A 17,272-nucleotide genomic window follows, 5' to 3' on the forward strand; every position below is an offset into this window, starting at 1 on the left:
TATTGTTGTTGTTGCGATTCTGGTTCTGGTTCAGTTGGGGGCAATCACGTTTGTAGTGACCTTCAGCCCCACACTGGAAACATCCCCGGTTCCCACGCTGTGGCTGCTGCTGCTGGTTCTGTGGAGCTGGCGGTGGGAGTTGCTGGTTCTGATTTGCTGGCCGTGAGCTTCTACAATCCTTTGCCTTATGACCCGGCTTGAGGCATCTTTGACAACGTTCCCTGTGACACCTTCCACTGTGGTGTTTGTTGCACCTGTTACACCACGGGTGAGTTCCCCTATATCCACTCTGCCCCTGGCTACCCGATGATTGCTGATTCGGACTCTGGTAGTCGTTGGTGCGACGCTGCTGTGTTTGGGACTGAACAGATACTGATCCCCTGCTGGAATCCCCATCCCACTTTCTTTTGTTCTCGCTGGGTGTGGCAGAAGTAGTAGCTGGAGTAGTAGTGGCAGTAGTGGTAGCACTGATGCGTTTTGGCAGCTTGTTCTGATCCACTGCCTGATCGGTGAGTCGGTGAGCAAGACGCTGAATGTCTTGGATATTGTTGAGGTTAGCCGATGTCACGTGGCTCTGAATCTCTGGCGCAAGCCCCTTGAGATACAACTCAATGCGCTTAACTGGAGGGTCCACCATCGTTGGACATAAGATGGCCAGTTCGTTCGACCGTTTCGTATAAGCATCAATTCCTGACCCCGTCATTTTCAAATGGTAAAGCTCCACTTCCAACTTGTGGATGTCATCACGCGTGTAGTATTCCCTTTTAATGCGTTCTTTGAAATCATTCCAAGGGGTGGCGTTAGCAGCTGCCAACCCTAGGATTTGTACTTGCGCGTTCCACCAAGTTAACGCGATTCCTTCCAACGTGCCAGTGGCATACTTGACCCTGCGAGCCTCAGGGCATTCGCACATTTCAAACACTGACTCTAGCTTCTCAAACCAATGGAGGAGTCCCACTGCCCCCTCGGTGCCACTGAAAGTACTTGGACGACTGTCCATGAAGTTCTTGAATGTGCAGACAGGTTGCTATGCGTTCTGACCCGTTGCGCGAGAAAGATAGGTCAAGGTTAGGCGCGAGAGTTGGGTCACGAGAGTAGGATCTAACATCCTAGGATAGGTCTGGAATAGCAGATTATACCTCCTGCTTGTGCGGCTGCAAGCGCCGCAGCAACTTGTTCGTTAATGAGAGCCGTCAACTGGGCTTGAGTCATGTTAACACGTCCAGACATGATCGAACAGTAAAGGTAGCATAAGTATGAATGGTTCGCGAGTAGTGTGATGACAGAAAAGTGTAGGCACATAGGTGTTCTTAAGCAGTAACAAGTAGTGAGCAAAGTAATGTAAGCATACTACGAGCAAAGTTCTATGCAATTCTAGCATGTAGGCAATAAACATAAACCTTATTACCTAGGATGTTGAGTCTTGCACGTGGAGCGAAGCGTCGTTGTGGATCATTGAGAGCACTGTTCTGGTTATAGTCTGGTTTTAATAAAAACGTTTTTCCCCTATTAAAACCAAGTTCTCTATAACCAATGGCTCTGATACCAATCTGTCACACCCCCAAAATCCACACGCGGAGTACCACCGCTTGGAGGCGTGACATGACCAGGATCAAGCCATCAATCATATTGAACATAGCATAATATAATTAAGATAGTTCGTAAAACCCAATTCAATACAATTGATGTTCTAATCCAAACATAGTATCAATAGCGGAAGCATAATTATGAAAACCCAAAGTAAAGTTATAAGTTCAATTGTTTAACATAATGTCTACGATCCAAATCCCACAACGACCTGCTCCTCCTTGTGCAAGCTCCAAAAGTACCTAAGGTCCTGCAAGGCATGCAGCAGAGAGTCAACAACTAGTTGAGCGAGTTCACAGTTATTAGTTCAGTAATAGTATAGCGTGAGTAGTAGTATGTTCGTTCGTTATATCGTATATCATATATCATATCTCCATCGCGGCCTCCCAGGCAGGTATGCGAAGATGTTAGGGGATGTTCCTCCCAAGTATTCTAGACTAGGTTTATTTGTATCGCGGCCTACCAGGCAGGTGTGCGAAAGTGTTAGTAAGTTTAGTTCGCGGCCTTCCAAAGGCAGGTGTGCGAAGTCAGTCATAATATCGCGGCCAACCCTTGGCAGGTGTGCGAAGATCAGTTCAGTAAGTGTTACTAGTCTAGTCGTGTCATATCGTTCGGTTATATCAGCCGAGTATGTACAATAATTCAACAAATCCCATTCCCACCCGGGAACCCCATGCCTTGGCTGTGTGAACTCACCTTGGTTTGCTCGGTATGCTAAGTATGTGCTCAAAGTAAATCAATCACGTCCTAGAGTATGCACGTACACAATCAGTTTGAATTCATACAGTTCACGTATATGCATAATCAATGATCACCAAGTAGTACACATCACTAATCAACATCACACAAGTCATGCATAGTGTTTAACATCAGTTAGTTAACTCAGTTAACACTTAACAGAATTAAATCAGTTTACTGTGCAGGTTATCCAAGTTGGCGAAACAGAGGTTGGCGAAACACAGGTTGACGAAACACAATGTGTTTCGTCAACTACCCTTTGACGAATCTAAATTCTATTTCGTTAAGGACCTTTGGCGAAACACATTTTCTAATTCGTCGACATCCTTGGCGAAACACAATCTTGTTTCGTCAAGACTTCTAATTCGCCAACCATTCTAATTCATCAAGCAGCAGTTACGCCAACATATCAGTTACACATTCAACAGTTACACAGAAATCACAGGAAACCCTAATCTGCCGTCACATCATCGATCATATAGAAGTCATTCATCATGTAATCATCATCTTATCAATACACGAATCGCAAGTTATATGAACGTAGATAGATTCATTATAATAACATATATTTGATCAGTATTCAATCAACAATATTAACGACCGTCCAAACCGTCATGAGCATCACAAATTCAGATTTCACCAGATCACATAATCACATTGATCAGTTATTAGTATTCCTAAATCAACATCATAATTCGCATAAGGATACGTAACCGATTAATCATGCATACGAATCGAGATTATCTCACACATGTACTCACATCCGATCGTAAATCAAGCATATACAATATGTACAGAGAAATCCAGGAAATCAAGAAACCGATTAACAAGCATACAACTAACCGAGATATCGAAGATGATGGTTTAGATCGCTTAGAGCTAGAGCTTGAGTATCATAGGGCTGCCGTCAAAGTGGGGAGGGTTCTAGGGTTTCTTATTTTGCTAAAACGTATGAAACATAGGTCTGTTCATGTTAATATACGCGTTATCTCGTAATGGGCCCGAACTGGGCTTTGGCGAAACTGGTTGGGCCGGCGAAACAGGATTGGCGAAACAGGTTTTCTGTTTCGTCGAATGGTTCTTGGCGAATCACAATTTCTGATTCGTCGAGATGTTGTATGGCGAATCACATATGATTCGTCGGGTCCTTAAGGGTTTAATCAGTTAAGTTTTCATGCTGCATTAACACGACTAACACGTTACTTTGCAAACACAATCACACATGTTCATGCAACACAACGCGTATTCATCATAGCACAACGTATACAATTACAAGTCAATCAAGTCAACACGTAAACAGTCAAAGTCAATGGTCAAGGTCAACGTGCATTCAATGCGAAAGTGAAAGTCAAAAGTTCGAGTTGTCACAATACGCGCCAAATAAGTAAAGCAGTTAAATTAATTATTATAATATATAAAATAATAAAATAAAAACAAAATATATACATTTGAAACTAGAATTGTTTACGTGTCCTATTTTGATAAAATAATAATAATAAAACTTAATATTTGAAATTTGTTGGTCATGTAATGCTGCTACGTGTATGTTCCTGACAAATGTTTACTAAAGTTGCATGCTTTTCAAGTTGAAGGAATTTCAACTATAAATAGGCTATAGTTGAGCTTGAGTTTTGACACACAATTTTCCCTTCTACTACCCATCTCGCCAATTTTATCTCTCACCAATAATTCTATATTTTATTTTTATTTCACCTATAGTAATAATAAAGCCATGCCTCGTTTTAAGTATTGTAACTCTCAATCACTGCTACCCTTTCCGATTGATCTGGAACCCATAACTCATGTCAGGGCTCTGCCCGACTAAGTTCGTTGGGATTCTGTCTCGGGACATTGGGATAAAGTTGAATTAGGGGTACTATACTTACCACGAGTGCATTATATATTTTAAATAGCTCAGAAGTTATACCCAATATTCTACCAGGAGACTTTCTAGTTGAACCCGTAAGTGAAAACCCGGACCCCTGAAACCCCAATCCATATCAAGAATCAAGAATATCAGATATTTGGTCTTCTCGCGGGCAGCGTAAAGAATAGGCAGGAGGTCACGCGGGCCGCGTCAACTTGAGAATTGACCGGATAAGCATCCGGGGCTACGTGTCATCCACGTGGCACACCCACTGATGATCCAGCAACCCTACGCGTAGACTAGGCGGCTACGCGGGCCGCGTAAGGATCGGCTAGAGGTTCACGCGGGCCACGTGAGACCCAATTTCCAGCTATAAATAGAGCGGGTCATGAGCAGTTCGTCTGTGCACGGGAAATCAATCAAAAACGAAAGTATACTGTTAGAAATCATATTTTTCATTAGGGAGGTGCTGCTACGATACCGGGTATTAACTCAATCGCTGCTACGATTTAATGTCCGATCGATTGAAACTATCCGATGAATGTTTAAGTGCTGCTCAAGTTGGGTTATCCTTTGTCATTAGTCGTGATTCCGACAGGATGTTTGAGTACCACCCGAACTCGGGGAATACTCTGTCATTCGTTGTGAATCCGATGGATGTTTAAGTGGTTGCACTTTGTCATTTGTCGTGAGGGTTTTAATCTCGTGAGTTATCGTAAATGTTGTATTAGTTACTTACCGAGTTCGTGTGCACTAGGTTACAAGACTAATCAATAGGCTAAGCTCTGCCTGCAATATCAAGGCTAACCAATAGGCTAAACTCTGCCGTATCAATCTGCATGCTTATAATGTGAGTCATTCTCTTTTTATCAACTGTTTTACAAAACTCCAAGTTATTTTCAAAAGTTATAATTACATGGATTAAGTCTTTGTTAATCTTAAGTTACTGGCAGTAAGTGGGGTATTGTGCACATTACTACTGTTTTTATCATTTTAGGTGAGCGTGCCTAAATCATGATACATGTCACTTTTAGGTGAACGGACCTAAATAGTGATATACGTCACTTTTGGGTGAACAGACCCAACAGTGATATGACCACAGTATAGATCCGGTCGAGTGACAACTGGACCAGATAACTATAAGAAAGGGACAATTGTAATCGCTCTTAATACTGTAACTTATAACAAATGCGTCGTTTTAAGTAAAATGAATGATTCACTCAGTATTTCCCGCTGACAAAACCTTTTTAAAATGCGTTTCAGGTAATTACAGTAGATCGGGATAAGAGTTGGATACGACACCAAAAGGCTTACAGAAGTGGCTTGATTTATCAATTAAATTAAATTAAGAAAAGTCGTTTTATGTAATCAAGTTTATATTAAAAGCCTTGTAAAACATGGGTTTTATCCCATCTATATAATAAATAAAAATCCGGTGTTTCTAAACTCTGATATTTTTCCTAACTCACGGTCCTGATGAAATTTCCGCTGCAATGTTTTTCAAAAATAACTACCGGTACCACTTGACTGCTCACGGCTCCCGATTCCGTCCAGGTGGGGTCGGGGGTCGTGATACATTGCGCCATGTTAACTCGCAAATTTAAAACGAAAAATTTGCATAAGATGAAAAGTATATGGGAACAAAGTTGAAAGTACAAAAGTTGTGAGGTTAAATTGAAAAGGATGAAAATTTTGGAGTTGTAAGTAAAAAAAAGCAAGGGATAATTGCAAATTTCCCCTTAAAAACACCCCTTAATTGCATACTTACCCAAGCCTAAAAGAAAATTGCATATTTCCCCTTCTCTATAAAAATGAGAAAATCACCCTTTTCAAAATTGAAAGATCTTGCTTAGAAGAAAATCAGGTTTATAACCATTTTAAAGAAACCCCCCGAAAGTAGACACCTTTATCAACACAAATATTGTAAAGAGTAAATTACAAGTTTTGTTCTTTATGTTTACACCAAATTTCAGGCGGTGTCCTTTGTTTTTAAAATTGATGATATTTATACTATAATGTTTCAAAATGTTGCACATTATGTCGTTTAGCGCTAACTCAGTTAATTTTATTTGTTAAGTATGGTCATGTGCAAGGCACATGAAGACATTTTTGTCACTTATCTTTTAGGGGCTATTGTGTAAACAAGTTATATGAAAGGCTATTTTATAAAAACAAAACAATATATAAATATATAACTTATATCATTTTACTCCTCTTTCTCTCCCACCCTCTCCAAACATCAACCTCCACTGAAGGAAAAAACTTTGGATCTTTATTTAAAAGAGATTCAAAGGAACCCTTCTCACAATATCCCGTATCGAATACACCCCCAACCTGCAAAAACCCTACTTTATCAACCCCCAACTTTTATCATCCTCCATCTTCCTTTTAATTTGGGTTTTATAGTACACCCAAATCCCCTAATCAAATTCCTTTTGGATGTTTTCCTCTCTAAAATCCCCTAATCTAATTCCTGGATCCCCAAGATTTAATTTACAATTATCAGATTCTATAATTGCCAGATTGCCCTATAATCTGTTAATTCACAAATTCAAACGTGTTTTTGCAGGATTTAGGATGGATGTTGGTTAGAAGTGGTAGGGGTATGCTGCATTAAATGTTTAAAATTGTTCTTTGCGCGCTTTTGTAAAAAATGAGCACTGAATAGTACATACCAAATTAAGAGAAATAGATATCAAACTAATAATACTTTTTTGCAGACATATGCATATGCAGGTACAGTGAGTGAAAATTACGAAAATATCCTTTTGCGGCTTCGGCAAGCTAGTGACCACCCGTTGCTAGTTAAGGGATTTAGCTCAGAGTCTGTCGATAGACCTTCTTCAGGAGTGACAAAGAACCTTCCTAAATACATGCAAGCCTATTTGTTAAATCTTTTGGAAACTCTCCACATATGCTGCTGCTTGTGTAGCGTGAGTTTCATTGGCCTTCAATATTTTTCTGTAGCTGTTCAATAAATGAGAGTGTATAACGGCTTAATAATTTACAGGATCCACCGGAAGATGCAGTTGTTAGCCTTTGTGGACATGTATTCTGTTATCAGTGTGTATCTGAATACTTGACAGGGGATGACAACACATGTCCATCACCAAAATGCAAAAGCACAATTGAGCCTGATGTGGTATTTAACAAAGCCACGTTAAGGAATTCTATCTTTGATGATATCGGTGCCAGCTCATCAAGAATTGATGAGAATTTTATAGTTTTTCAGAGAGATTATATATCTTCCAAGATTAAAGCCGCATTTGAGATTATTCGGTCGAATTGCAGATCAAAAAGTTCACATCTAGGTGCCTGGACAAGAATGTTGGATCTTTTTGAAATGTCACTTAATCAGTATCTTATTCAATATAGGAGACTTGATGGCTCAATGTCTTTATCTGCAAGGGACCGTGCTGTTAAAGAATTCAACACTGATCCCGAGGTGGCTTCCTATTCTCTATAGTTATTATTATTATATCAAAATAAGTCTACTGATTGCTATAGTTAGCAAAACGGGCGGGTCGGTTAATAGTTTGGGTCAAATAAAGTTCTTTTTTCTGTATGGGTTGACACATATCTCACCAATGTTTCAAAATAGTTGATTTGCCGTAGTCACTTAAGATAACCTGTTAAGCTATCTTGAAATAGATAAAAATGAAACCTGGCTACCTTAAGTAAAAAAAAGTTCTAAACTTTAACGCAATTAGCCTTTTTTTTAACAAATTAGTGTTTAATTTTATTACAAAATCTTAGTATTTCATAAATAAAATGATTTAGGAGGTTTTATCGATTAAAGATTCACTTTGGGCGACTTTCTACTCGTTTGCCATGATTTTGTTTAGGCCAAGGTATTTTTTCACATTTTAGATGATAACATTTAGTGTTTCCATTTTTTTCACAAAATGAAATATTTTACAGGTACCTATTATGCTGATGTCACATAAAGCTGGGAATCGTGGTTTGAACGTGGTGGCTGCATCTCATGTTATTCTTTTCGATCTGTGTTGGAATCCAACTACTGAAGATCAAGCCATTGACCAAGCTCATAGAATCGGTCAAACTCGACCTGTTACAGTGTCCAGACTCATTGTTAAGGACACAGTTGAAGACAGAATTCTTGCTCTCCAGGTTTGTACTTCTGGGGTTAAACTGTAATTGACTAATTTCACCATCTTACCATGTCAAATGAATCCCAAAGATTTGGTGAATGCAGGATAAAAAGAGGAAAATGGCTGCTTCGGCTTTTGGTGAAGGTCAAAGTGGAACTTCAACTGCTCGTTTAACCGATGAAGATTTAAGATTTTTGTTCATGGGGACACGTTAAAACTTTCGTTAGTCAGGTGGTATTGTTGCGCATTTTTGTTAAGATAAAATGGGAAGCCCTTCAAATAGTTGTGTAATTGACTTTTGCTGTTTGTAGGGAAGGTTAGTCTTGAATTGCTTGTTTTATTCAGGCTTTTTGGATACCCAAGTTTGATAGTAGGAGGAATGTTATGACCTTATGACCTTTTAAATGCATCTTTTCAGATATGGTTTTAACTTATGTTTAGGTTTCATTTTTACCATATTATAGTAATGGTTAATAGAGGGTATGTAATGTGCAAACTCCACAAGATCTTTTTTCTTGGTAGTTTATGCTCTAAACTAATTAATATTTCACCAAATTTAGTTTGGTGTGTTCATGTGAATCAATCTTATTTCATATTTTGATTTTTGTATGAGTTTTGTTTTTCAAATCGCAAACAGTAAGGCCGCTAAAACTAAACATATTCTACAAAAAACTATGAAATTATCTTTTTTTGTCACTAAGGTTGTGTGTTATGCTTTCATCTGTTTTCACCCTCTCCTCCCACCTGGAAAATTTTGATTGGCTTGGGCATGGGTCCACAACCATACAACAATCACGCCTGTGACTCCTCTCACGGCAAGCCTGCTCACACCCTTCCACGCCCCTTTTGGGGAGATGTTAGAGCATAACACATGGTCTAAACTAAGTAGATAAACCAAATGATTGATATGAGATAAAACTGAGATTTAGACAATGTAAAGCATTGAAATATAGGTTTTCTCTTTATGATATGAATTTTACTGAAAAGTTTTGATGCACTGCTCCATGAGTGCATGGTATAAGTTTCACTTTCAAGTGAAATCTTTGACTTTTTTTAATAGAGTTAAATATCATTTTAGTTCATGTGGTTTGGGCTATTTTGTCAGTTTAGTCCAAATGTTTCATTTTTCTTCTGTGGGTCCAAAAAGGTTTCACCGTTACCATTTAGTCCATTGGGTTAACTTCATCCTATCATTTTTGTTAACAAGAAGGGCAATTCGGTCATTTATATGGCCGAATTGCTCTTCTAATAAATTACCTATAAAATGACCGAATTGTCCTTCTCGTTAACAAAAATAATGGATGAAGTTAACCCAGCGGACTAAAATGGCAACGGTGAAACCTTTTTGGACCCACAGGTGAAAAATTAAACATTTGGACTAAACTGACAAAATGACCCCAACCACAGGGACTAAAATGGCATTTAACTCTTTTTAATATTTAAGACGAGTTCGTTTTTTTATGATAGCAAGGCTGTTGCGATACGGATTGTTACGCACACGTGACCAAGACAGTGGATGAGATAAAGTACTTAGGATATCTTTGGATTAACATAGATCTCCATTTAGAACCATTGTGTGGAAAGATTGATGTAATTTCACGTTGTAGTCTCGTTGTTTCTTTTGACGCTAGCTCCTTGCTAGTGTCATTTTTATTGAAGTTTGTCGTTCAAAAAAAGTTCAAACAATGTAACGCCTTTGTGTGAATGTACCGAGGCTTCTGTGGTATTTCGAGTAAGGATACGTGACAGGAACACACACCATAACCTTCGAGCTGATCTGACTGAGCACCTATGGTTTTATCGTGAACAAGGAGGAGACGACGAAGACGACGAGTGATTTTTTTAGTGACATTGTATTTTTTTATTTAAATTATGGCATTGTACAGAAATGCGAAGCGTTACACCCCAGTTACAACGTCATAGTCGAGAGATAGAGAGAGACAAAGTTGTGAGCCGAGAGGGAGAAAACTTGTCGGGATTACGGATAATCGGTGTTGAAGCTGATCTGCTCAAAAAGGGAACATGCATGTTGAAGAGCTTAACCGGACCTAGAGCCTCACTCAACCACTGGTGGCCGAAATTTAAATCCCAAACCTGCAAACCACTGCCAAACGGCGCTGCGAACAACTACAAGTGGGGGTGACGAAAATATGATGAAGGCGTCGGCCGTCTCCAATCGTCGAAGAAGGTGGGGGATGCTAGTGATGTAGAGAGAGAAGAAAAACATCGTAGGATGAATGGCAGCGCACAGTGGTATGATTGTGAGGCTGTTCAATGTGAAACGTGTGGTTGGAAATGGCTGTAAATTTCAAATAATGTTGAGGACGAGTTACCTTGGTGGTGGACTGGTGGTGTTGTGTAAGACCCAACTTAAAATAACAGGATTTATGACATTTATCAAGCATTTAGTACAGAATTTTTCGAGTTTACAAAAACCTCATGGTTTTAAGATCATACTTGATCATAACATTCAAGCCTACATCATGCTAGATAAACTTTCAAAACATAATTTCAAGTGTTTACATGTCATAAAACAAAATAGACAAAATACGGAAGCTTTGTTCGGTGTGTTCGGTTCTTGACATGGCTTGATCATCCTCCGGGGTCTAAAGAGCATCTTTACCTATCATACAATTTCATTTAAAAGACTAGAAATCAAGGCATTTGAACAAAATAATTAAATACAAGAAATTATATATTTTGTTTTCAGCCCCTTCACCCGGTCGTGTCAAAAGACCACCCGGCCGTGTCAGCTTAACATATATTTTTCACAGCCCCTTCACGCGGCTGTGTCAAAAGTTCACCCGCCCGTGTCAACTCTGCACGTTTATTTTTCATCAAATTTGCATCTAAACCTATCCAAACTCATTTTAATTGCTTGGGGTTCATTTCTTAACATGTCTAAGCTATCATCCATTACCCGGATCCATTATTCATATAGTTTACGCTCCCCTTACCCGGTTTACGTTTTTCTTTATTACACTTAAGCCAACATTTTACCACCTACTTTATTTTGACCCGTTTAGAAGTTTTCATGCATTTAAGCATCAAACTCGCATTTCTCTTTGTACACTTCGTATTTCCGTTTTTAAATAGCCTCTTATATTCCACAACAACTATTGTGTAGTGGATTTAACATAACGGACCGTTATCCTTAATTTTACCCTTTGGATAGTCATTCTACGTAATTGACCCGTTCTTAGGCATTTGACTCTCAAGGTTTATACTTACAACTCTTACATATATCTAAGAGTTGCATAATCATAATACTAGTATCTAAACGACCTCTAAGGGTCATTTGCCCGATTTACAAATCATGGGCGTTTTGGTCATTTTTAGTCCCTCATTTACGACGAAGGACTCTCGCTAATTATTTGACCAATATTTGCATGTTTAACTAGCAACTTAACTATGCGTACCTGGCTCGAGTCATGGGATTGACCCATTTAATACCTTTTGCTATTAATTTCTAATCAATAGCAATGCGAACCATGGGTTAAATTCCTGCGATTACAAAACTCAATACTCGATCATAAGATATTATTGTCAAATGGTGTTAACAACACCATTTGACCCGTTTAGTCGAAACGACCAATTATAATTATGAGATGGTATTTAATTACCATTTCATCCCTTTAACCTATTCCGATTTACTCTTTGAATTCATCTTGCTTAAAAGTCGTTTCTTGCTTTGTTTGACCCATTTTGACTTATGCCAAATGGTGTCCTTTCAAATCCTTTTTATTTATTCATTAACCCATGTTCGGATTACCAGTCTGCCGTTTTTTTGCCCTTTTTACCATAACTTATGGTTTCTTGCCATTCCCACTTATTCCAACATGCATTATAAGTATTTGGTAGTAAGAATAAAAGGCGTAAGCTTAACTTACCTCGTATCCGAGCTACGCTTTTCTTTTCCTTCTTGATTCGTTTGACCCTTTCTTCCCAACCCTCCACCTTGCTCGTTAAGTGTCAAACTATCGTTATCATTCAAAGGTGGTTAGATTAGTCATTACTAATCACGACTATTCCACCTTACGTATTTTCTATGTTGAAACTACCGTTCGACCTTATTATTTATTAGTTCAACTTATCAAAAGTTAACTACTTTTGATCACATGATTTACACAACTAAGTCTAGATTAACTTTATGCTTTGAACCCTTATCGGTTCATACTTCGCATAATTTGTCATATTATTCAATTACACGTTTCATTCAAAATTTCAACATATTAGTGTTCGTTTAGACATTTTAGCAAACACCTTGTGGGCATGATTTTCATACTCTCATAAATAAAGTTTCTCAACTAGTTATTTGTCAAGTTTCAACATCATTCACAAGTCTCTATGTCTAGCATGCATAACAACACCTAGATTTACTTCATAGGAATCAAATAACACCCAATTTATTATCAAGATTCTAGTGTTCATTATATTTCTACAAAACCCATTAAACACCTATAATGGATAATCATAAACTTCATGATTTAAACACTAATTCAACAAGTTTTTTACTAGGGTTTACTCTTAGACTTGTTTTTCCTTACTAATTTCATCTAAACATCAATTAATCATGTTTAGATTTCGATTTCACAAATCATCAAGAATTTGAGATGGAACTAAATGATGAAATTTAACATACCTTATGATCCCTTCACCGAGGTGATCACGAATTTGTACTTGGATTTCGATTTGGGTTAGATTTCCCCTTTCAATTTGTCAATTTTGAGCTAGTTAGGGTTTGATATAGGGAGCTGCTGTCTTCTCTGGAGTATTCGACCAGAACACACACTTAGAGTGTGTGTTTTGGTGTATAGAGTTTTATTTATTACAACTTGTTTCAAATTTGTCACCTTTGGTCCCTATACTTTATCAAGTTGCATTTAATGTGTTTTAACCAATTTCTTTATTATTACAAGACTTGTAACTAACTAGGTTATTTATTCCTAGTTAGTTTATTTTGTTTATTACCAACATTAAATTTTTATTATAAATATTTATGTTTTCGGGGTGTCACACCCTGTTACCTCAGGCCTTTTATAAGCTTTATTTCCTCCAAAGCCCTTATTCACTTTTTAGTTAATATTAGGCTTATTTATTCAAATCCTAATATTTACCGGGTTAATTTTACCTCTAACGGTAATTTACCCCTTCATAATTATTAACGTGGTTTGATTACCAAACCCGTTTTCGGGGTGTTACAAGTCTACCCCCTTTAAAGAGGTTTCGTCCCCGAAACCTTTCTCACGTACCTTATTAGTTTAAATCATCTTAACCTTAGTTTTCGGTGATCATTTGAGCATTATTCGCATATAATAATCTTACCAAAAAGTATGGTATTGTGTTTTTAGTTTTAAGGCATATGCGCCTTTCACGTTTAAGGCCTCGTAGGCCATTACCTTCAGCTTGTATTTCTTATTCTGGTCACTTATTTGACCGAGTTGTCATCAGATTAATCAGACGTATTTATTATTCGGCATTTTTTTAAATAATTTTATATTGACAAGCGCCTTGCGTAAGTCGTAACGCTATTTTGACTTCGAATGGTTTTTACCGGCTAGACCGATTTGTCGCCGTCATTTTATACTCCGTTACTCGGGTATATCATATTGCCATCCCGGCCTTTTGCATGTTTCTGATTTCATATCTTGTAACTCACGTTACAACGTGGTTAAATTCTATGTCACTTTTAGTTACCGTAATCACATTACATCTTGTTTAAGTCTATGTCGACTTTTCATTGTTGAAAATCTTTCTTTAAATGTATCGTTTTGCACCTACCGGTGTCAAGATCCATATTCCTTGATATTAATCATTTTCCGAATTTGTTTCATAATATTCGTGTTTGTTAAAGCGTTGTTTCTCACTAATACTGAATTTTAGTTTAACGCTTTTCTCTTGAGCTCATGTGAATCCCAAGGAATTTACGTCCAAAGATTTATTCCCTTCCGTTGTGATTTCGGTAATGACTTCATCCACTTTAGTGACGTATCACAATTTAAATAGTTGTGAATTCTTGTCATTTTTGCCCGTTTAAATGTTTTCGTGAAAATTCTTCACTTTTGTCAACCAGACCTTTCACAATCTCTTCGCTTTTAACCCATTTAATTAACTTAGCGAAACCCATCGATATGATACGAACTTTATCTCTCGTTATTATTTTATGCGGGAAGTTACAACCAGTTTCCTTGTTTTATACTATTGACCCGTAGGTTCTTTCGCTTAGCCTCGTAAGCTATTTCTTTGTATTTTCACATTTTTACCTTATTAAAGTGAGACCCCAACAATTCGTTTCTTTCTATTTATGACCCAAGGGTCTTCTTGGTCCCATAGACCTTAACATTATTTATAACCCCAAAGGTTAGGGTGATCCCGTAGATCATTCCTTACTCATGTCATTCTTAAAATACATGTTTGGTGTCAAGGCATCCTGTTTTTGTTTAAAATCATTTATTTTCGCCTTGGTATTTTTTTGACCTTGACCGTAGTCTAAGGCTACATTCGTTTCCTTTCGGACAAATTTTCCGACCTTATGACTTCTCACGTCATTTATGCGTCATCTTATGCTCACCATTATCCAGTTTACATACATTCATATTTGATTATGTCCCATTACCAGGCTCATTATTCTTTTGCTTTTAACGCTACCATTATCCCTCTTGCGTTTACTCATGCCGTCCGACATGATATTATATTTGACCCGTTCAACTTTAAAATAGTTGAACATAATTTATTCAAAATTTCTATTTACATTATCTTATCGTCTTTTAGTTATGACTCAAAACCCGAGTCTTTTATCTTTCCATCCGAGTTCCCGTTTCTCGGTCTACGCATGTGTTTAGTTCTTACCCATCAACCGGGTGTTTAACCGAAGTCGTTATTATTGCAACCCTCCCGGTATGCATTAAGACCTCGCTTCATTTTTATATTCCGACCTTGTCCTCAGGTTTGACGTTTTACAAAAATGGCCCGTTAAGAGGCATATTTGCATTTTCCGGGTTCATGTGTAAGTATACTCCCTCCCAATGCATATCCTAATCATTTTACATGTTTGCATTCTCCGGGTTCTAGTGTAAGTACACCCCCTCCCAGTGCATATCTAAATCATTTTACATGTTTGGATTCTTTCCGGGTTCGAGTGTAAGTACACCCCCTCCAATGCATATCTTAATGGTTTTACATATTTGCATTCTCCGGGTTCGAGTGTAAGTACACTCCCTCCCAATGCATATCATAATCATTTTATGTGTTTGGATTCTACGGGTTCGAGTGTAAGTACACCCCTTCCCAATGCATATCTTAATGGTTTTACATATTTGCATTCTCCGGGTTCGAGTGTAAGTACACTCCCTTCCAATGCATATCTTAATCATTTTACATGTTTGGATTCTCCGGGTTCGAGTGTAAGTACACCCCCTCCCAATGCATATATTAATCGTTTTACATTAATCTTTGTCCCTTCACTCGGGCTCATTATCCTAATGTAATACGCTTCCGTCACCCGGCTGTGCGTTTACATTATTATCAAATTTTTGCTCATTTGATTCATTTGGGTATTTTTTTTATTTGTCCCACTCACCCCGTCCTTACTACAACGGGTGTAAGCATGTCCATCATAAAAAGTTCATGGTATCATGTGTTCACTGCCTACTTGGCCAGAGTAGGCGATCAACACATGCCATACATGACCTTTTTATAACTTTCACATCACGCCTCATGTAAGTAACACCTTTATTTATTTCTCTTGGAAACAATATTCTGGATAGGTATTCTATTCAGGGTTTTTTTTCCCAAGTTTTCAATCTACATATGCAACTGTCAGTTTCTACGTATTTGTTGCATATTTCTATTCATGCAATAATTTAAACGTGCACCTGGTAAATCAGGCCTGGCCCAGAGGGTGTGCAGGGTGTGCCACCGAACAAGGCCCAAAGACTTTTAGGGCCCAAAAGATATATTTTTTTTTCTTTATGTTTACATATAAAAACGATATAGTCCCTAAGATAACAATAATATTGGTGTAGCCCGGCTGGTTTTGCCCTTTTTTTTCTTTAGGGAAGTCTCCGGTTCGAGACCTGGTCTCTATGTTTTCTTCATATATTTTTTGTTTCATTTATTCAAATTTGGGCCCTAAAGCCCAATATTACTGCACGTGAATATTAATTTTTAACAGAACTATGAATCGAATTGCATTATTATAATTATTGTATACGTAGTAATAAATTGGAGTGTATTATTATTATAAAATTTAATTTTTGATATTGCTACGGGAATTGTTTTACATATATTAAAATACTTGTTTAAGTTAAATTTTTGTTTATTTTGAGCTACTTAATCATTTGTTTATGTTAGTTTATGTTATTTGTTATTAAGGTTAACACACAATTACTTGAAAATATAAAGGGCCCATTTTCCTAGTTTGCACAGGGCCCTCAAGGGCCTTCGAGATTTCGGAGACGGCCCTGTGGTAAATGCTTGCCCTAACGGGCTTTCCTTGCCATTACTTATTTGCGATCGTTACGCGATTTAGGTCCTTGATGAGTATGCTCTTCTTGTCATACCTCGGACCGTTCCATCATCATATCCATAATTCGTTCAACTCTCGTCATCTTCAGACGCGAGTGTCCTTCAATTAAAACATTCACAAAAGTTAGTAATGTCAACTTCAATAATTGCCCATATTATAATACATGGCTTTTCTACTATATGCGTCAATGCGCGTAATTTCGTCAACTATATTTTTCATTTAATTGAGGTAACGTGTATTACACGATAACCCTATATGTTGTTCACAACACTTTAACCATGTTAACCGTTAATATACATGTACTTACCGGATTTGCGATCAAGCCTCGAACCGAACACATTATTCTTTTAACCTTGAGCTCTGATTACCAACTTGTAAGACCCAACTTAAAATAATAGGATTTATGACATTTATCATGCATTTAGTACATAATTTTTCGAG

The 17,272-nt window shown here is 37.7% G+C and overlaps 1 protein-coding gene and 2 long non-coding RNA genes across 4 annotated transcripts; 2 read left to right on the top strand and 1 right to left on the bottom strand.

The window, feature by feature from the left end:
• The first annotated feature begins 4,098 nt into the window (after positions 1-4,098).
• Positions 4,099-5,623, top strand: LOC118485453. The gene is made up of 3 exons (XR_004876152.1): positions 4,099-4,676; positions 4,950-5,042; positions 5,456-5,623. It is a non-coding gene; the product is annotated as an uncharacterized LOC118485453 (long non-coding RNA).
• Positions 5,624-6,413: 790 nt separating this feature from the next.
• Positions 6,414-8,738, top strand: LOC110897703 (helicase-like transcription factor CHR28). Of its 2 annotated transcripts, none has more exons than XM_022144434.2 (5): positions 6,414-6,795; positions 6,913-7,125; positions 7,203-7,637; positions 8,114-8,323; positions 8,409-8,738. In XM_022144434.2, the coding sequence occupies exons 2-5, from the start codon at positions 7,066-7,068 to the stop codon at positions 8,517-8,519; spliced, it is 816 nt and encodes a 271-aa protein (XP_022000126.1). In that variant the 5' UTR covers positions 6,414-6,795; positions 6,913-7,065; the 3' UTR covers positions 8,520-8,738. The 2 variants fall into 2 exon arrangements, with proteins under 2 accessions (XP_022000126.1, XP_022000127.1); XM_022144435.2 differs by having other exon boundaries at positions 6,414-6,789.
• A 1,936-nt stretch (positions 8,739-10,674) lies between these two features.
• Positions 10,675-13,096, bottom strand: LOC110897704. Its single transcript, XR_002568880.1, has 4 exons — positions 12,947-13,096; positions 12,195-12,281; positions 11,724-11,808; positions 10,675-10,927 (listed from the first exon to the last, which is right to left on the bottom strand). It is a non-coding gene; the product is annotated as an uncharacterized LOC110897704 (long non-coding RNA).
• Between the last annotated feature and the right edge of the window lie 4,176 nt (positions 13,097-17,272).

This window comes from Helianthus annuus, chromosome 13, assembly GCF_002127325.2.
Source record: "Helianthus annuus cultivar XRQ/B chromosome 13, HanXRQr2.0-SUNRISE, whole genome shotgun sequence".
Taxonomy (NCBI): Eukaryota; Viridiplantae; Streptophyta; class Magnoliopsida; order Asterales; family Asteraceae; genus Helianthus; species Helianthus annuus.